This window comes from Nematolebias whitei, chromosome 16, assembly GCF_014905685.2.
Source record: "Nematolebias whitei isolate Nwh7 chromosome 16, NemWhi1, whole genome shotgun sequence".
In the NCBI taxonomy this organism is placed as follows: domain Eukaryota; kingdom Metazoa; phylum Chordata; class Actinopteri; order Cyprinodontiformes; family Rivulidae; genus Nematolebias; species Nematolebias whitei.
This window is the reverse complement of record NC_056513.1, coordinates 23398151-23403150: the sequence shown is the minus strand read 5'-3', so window position 1 is coordinate 23403150 and position 5000 is coordinate 23398151. Positions and strand designations below refer to the sequence as shown.

Here is a 5000-nt window from a genome sequence, read left to right as displayed (position 1 = left end):
AGGTGGAGTCTGTGGGTGGGAAACACTTCCATCTGCTGACAACATACATTTTAACAACGGATTTAAAAATCCTACATACAAAAATCTCAAGACTCCAATCAGCAAAATCAAACAACAAAAATTAACCGTCTAGTAGAGCTGTCAAAAGACGAGAGGCAGCTCTAATTAACATCCCTTACTTGTTTGAGTTCATACATTAAATCTTCTGATTTGCATTTCTTTAAATAAATCACAAGAGAGGAGCAAAGGAGACAAAAGTGATCTTAAACCTCTGCAAGAAGAACTATAATCTAACAAGTACAATTTAGGATGGGAAAGCGTCCTGGAGTTTTCTCTACATTCAGCTGCTGAAGATTGACGGACTCCTTAAAGACGGAGAATAACAAACATGCAGAACATCACATGACACTGGAACATTACCCCGTCATAGATAACACAGGATTCAGATGAATTATTGCTCCCTGACCTCACGCTACAACATGCGAGGGGTGGTGGGGGGGGTGGGGGGTCCAATGTGCAGTCCAGTCTAAAACTAACTGAACAGTAAAGACTATTTATTTATTTTGCTGTAAACCTAAAACCTGTGTTTAACACTTCGAAGTGAATATCGAAAAGAGAACCCTCATTTCAGCTTTGGTTTCTGGGACTGCGTACAGTGCTTCAAAAAGAAGTTGAAATGTTGGCCTTTCATATTAAAGTCCAGCTCAAATATTTATATTTTAAAGCAAAAATTAAACACTTGGTTGATCCAGTATTTTAGCAGAGAATTTTACTTTTGTTCTAATTGAAACAAAAGCAAACAATGCCATGACTTACAAACTTGCTCATCTTGTTTTGTTGCCAGCGTCGGCGCGTTGTTCATCTGTTTGATGTCCAACATACCTTCACATCATCGCTGGGCTGGAATGATGTCCCAGTAACTACGTGCTGGTCCAGCAGCTCTCGGAGCTGCTTGGTGCTGCACTCCACCTCCTTCAGAGTGGACTCTCGCTTTGCCACCTTCTCAACCTTTTCCTGCTCCTAAGAAGTAACATACTGGTCAAAATGTATTCATACAGTCAGTAATTCATGTAGAACTGACCAGCACCTCCGCGGCCTTCCTCACCTCCTTCATGGTGCTTTTAATCAGCCTGTTGGCAGTCTCCAGGTCTTCAGGACGGCTACTGTTCAGTAATCTTGCTAACAGCTGATGAAATGCACATTTGTTGAGGTAAATAAAACGGAGTAGATGTATTTGTTGGTTTTTGTTTACACTCACAGTCACTCACCGTGGCCTTGTCTTCTTGGTCAAAAACAGATTCGGTGGTTCTTTGTGAAGGCGGGGCCATAATCACTGTGTCCGGAAGTTTGGGATCTTTATTCACAATGTCTAACAAAGGACAGGGAAACAAGAGAGTTATTCTCCAGAGCAACAAGCATCGTCTTTTTGTGCACGTCACTTTAATTTTTAGTTTTAAGTGTAAGGCCGGCGATCTTCTGGGCTGATAAACTTTGAACAGATTGATCATAATTTGTGTTTTTGTTGTTCCTCACTCTGTTTCTTCAGCATGCGGTACGCCTCCTGAATCTTTGGTTCTTCTTTGAGCCAGAGCGTCCAGCCGTACAGGACCTCCGTCACTCTGTCTTTGACTTTCTGTGGAGTCCACGTGCCAAAGTACTGCTCAGAAGAAAAATAAAGAAAATTAATAAGTTCAAGGTAATTTAGACTAGGTTGACATGATCAGTATGGAAAAGATACAATAATAAAACTAGATTTTTTTTTTTGTCCAATCATAATTTAATAAACAACTTCTCCATAAACTACTCTGCAAGATTTCTATTTTCACTTCGTCACCATCAATAAAGTTCTTTTGATAATTTATAAATCTAAATGTGATTGTTTTTAGGGATTTTAATTGTAGAATTTGTTATTGTGTGACATTTGTCCATCTGTTGACATTTAAAATATATACCACTTGAACGCATTTAGCAGAATATTTTTTATGTAATTGTATTTGCTTCTATTTATTTTGATTCTGTACACGCAAACAATGAATGAAATAAATCTGCTCATCTTGGTCAATAAAATAAGTGTATTCAGGATTTTAACTGACAGAATTGTGTTTTTCTTTTAACTTTTTTAATCTATGATTGATCTCTAATATAAATCTTTTGTCTCTTTGTTAAAATATTAAAGTTTGGCTTTGTATTTTGCCCTGCAGGAATTTATACTACAGAAAAACAGTTATTTTGAGTCTGGGTGGACGGATCGGACGGCATCTGCAGCCAGTTTCTTAGGATCCACTGTGGCATGGACCTTTACAAGAGATCCTTCCTGTCTACAGCCATCAGCATCTATAACATCTCTTAATGAAATGAGGATAAGGAGCTACAACAACAAATAATTTACCTTTGGGATTAATAAAGTGTTTTTGAATTTGAATTTAGAATGCTCATAATTAGGATGCACAATAAATCAGCATGGCACCGGATGATATTAGCAATAAAGTTAAATATCGGCCATCGGCCATTCCATCAAAATAACTCACCGATATAAAAGGCGCTGTTATATATATATATAAATAAAAAAATAAGGGAATGTTTTTGTATGACAGCCCAGTTGCAGCACCAGCACAACGTTATGACATCACACGCCGTTGAGTTTAGATTTGTGAAAATTTACAAATTTCCACTGTCCGAGTGTTGTTGTGTTAGAGAGAGTAAATGTCATGAATAAATGTGAGATTAAACATAATCCATGTTGAAGTGTTGCATCATTTTCAGCCCCCTTTTTGTCATCTGCATGTGGTAGCAGGCCAGACGGACAAAGACCATGCAGACTAATGTCGTATTTTAATTCCACAGCAGAGAAAGATATGTAGTCTCTGTAAGTAGGTCTAGGGAAAAATATTGGTATTGGTATCGGTTATAGGCCAAATAAGTTTTAACAATGGCATATCGGATATCGGCCAAAAATCCAATATTGATCCCAACTCATAATATTTTAGGGTAAATCTGACTAAACTAAAGGGAACAATAAGAGGGTTGTTTTTAAGACAAATATACAAGTTTACTTGTCCAGACCCTTAAAGTTTGTTGTACATTTAAAGGTACAAAAACTATTTAAAAAAATGTATGTGCTATTACTGCACTTTAAATCTGGTACTTGGACTTCTATAAATTCTCAGAAAATTTCTCTTGTTTTTATGCATTATTGCTCCAGGGTACTTTTAATGGGTCTACTGTGTGTAAAAGTACCTTCGGTGTCAAGACTTTAATCAGCTCATTCAGAAAGCGAAACTTGGCGGCCTCACTGTGGAACCTCTTTCCACAGTTGTTCATGCACGCCTCAAGAACCTGGAAAGCACCAAAAATAAAAAAAGATAATTGTTGCCACACTTTGGAACTGAAACATGAAAAAAAAAAATCAGATTTTGTCACTACTTGTTTTTAAGGTTAACCAGCCTTAAATGTCACATGACATGAGTCTCATGAGCTTTGAAAAGTTAACATTTCATGGAAGAAAACTGATTCAAACCCTCAGACTGTGTCAATAACCAACTGGTTCATTTTCTTCATTCATGGGGTAAATTTGAGTTACAGACTTACTCACAAGATCAGTCTGTCAGAGTTAAAACAAAGACGTTTGTTCTTAGGAAATTAATGAACATCTTTGAAGGGATTGTAGTAAATGAAAAACATGACATTTAACATGGCCCATGCATGAAAACATTCATTAGATTTGCCCACACACCGATATAAAACAAGAATAAGATGCCAATGAATGTCAAAACGTTAAAAAAAAATTCAATAAAGACATAGAGCAAAAAGAGGTATTTAAAAAGTATCTGCATCGTGTGTGTAGAGTATTTGTAAGTGCGAGTATTCTGGTTACTGACGGTGAGAGCCTGCAGAGCTTCTTTCTCCTGTGGAGACTGGATTTTATGGGCAAGCAGACGAAGTGCCACCTGTGGCCTGAAAACAGAAAACATTTAATTCAATTAAAATGTGCAAGTAAATTCCAAGTAGCAACACTGCTCACATGCCATCTTCAAGGAACTGCCGTGTGAGCTAAAAGCGAACAGGAATGGACTTGACTGTTCTTCAACACACTGGGGGAAGAAGCACAACTCTGCTCAAATGATGAAGACGTTTATCACTGCTGGGTAGAAAGCGTTTCAACGTACTCCGTGGTTTGGAAACTGTTCAGAGGCAGACAGGGCAGCTCTCAGGAGGGTGGTCAACACCTTCCCCTCTGATAGACATCTACAAACTACATTGCCACGGTAAGGCCTGCAGAATTATCAGACTATTCTCGCCCTTTCTATCATGTTTTCACACTACCACCCCGTGGAAGACATCCCCGAAATGCTGCACAGGAAGACTGAGGAACAGCGTTTACCATTCAGTTGTCCTGGATTGTAAATCCTGACCCCCAGTCCCACTGCTACAAATTTTATTGTGAGAGGGTATGAATGAGCGATGGAAACATCTTTTGGAGATTCTTAAATGGCAGGGCATTCTTTGAATTTGCTTTTGACTTTACATCTCGTTCATAGTGAGAGCAGCAAAGGCGCAACGGAGTTCTTCCTCTCTGTTTGTGTGTTCCACCATCTCAGCGTGCTGCAATAGGAACCGTGGTCTCAACTTGTGAAGCAATTCTTCTTGTTACAATATAAAGCAAACATCCTGGCTAAAAACAAAGGAGAGAAAATTGCTGCAAAGTATGGGAACTGTTTCAAATCAAACAAAGGTAAGTACACTCTGCTTACCCCTCAGTCTCCTGGTTGACAAGCTGGTAGAAGCCCTGAATACAGTCCCATTTGTCCTCCTCATTATTTGGATCTGTGGCTCTGTCTGGTACAATAAGACAAACAAATTAGTTATGAAAAAGACAACTATTGAGGAAATAAAAATAACTTGGAAAAAAACTATAAATAGCTGATTATTCAACATGTATTTTTAAGGTCTGGTGAGAGTTCTGCGATGGTGTTAAATTCAAAGCAGTCTGCTCCTCAGAT

General features: G+C 38.3%; 1 protein-coding gene across 1 annotated transcript in view; it reads right to left on the bottom strand.

The window, feature by feature from the left end:
- Positions 1–5000, bottom strand: part of LOC119422967 (ADP-ribosylation factor-binding protein GGA3) — a 13225-nt gene that overhangs the window by 5840 nt on the left and 2385 nt on the right. Inside the window, exons 2-8 of the mRNA XM_037690377.1 lie at positions 4752–4836; positions 3879–3954; positions 3238–3336; positions 1534–1657; positions 1269–1369; positions 1106–1186; positions 883–1020 (exon numbers count right to left, since the gene is read on the bottom strand). Of these exons, the coding sequence (XP_037546305.1) occupies positions 883–1020; positions 1106–1186; positions 1269–1369; positions 1534–1657; positions 3238–3336; positions 3879–3954; positions 4752–4836 (704 nt within the window). The remainder of the gene's footprint in view (positions 1–882; positions 1021–1105; positions 1187–1268; positions 1370–1533; positions 1658–3237; positions 3337–3878; positions 3955–4751; positions 4837–5000) is intronic.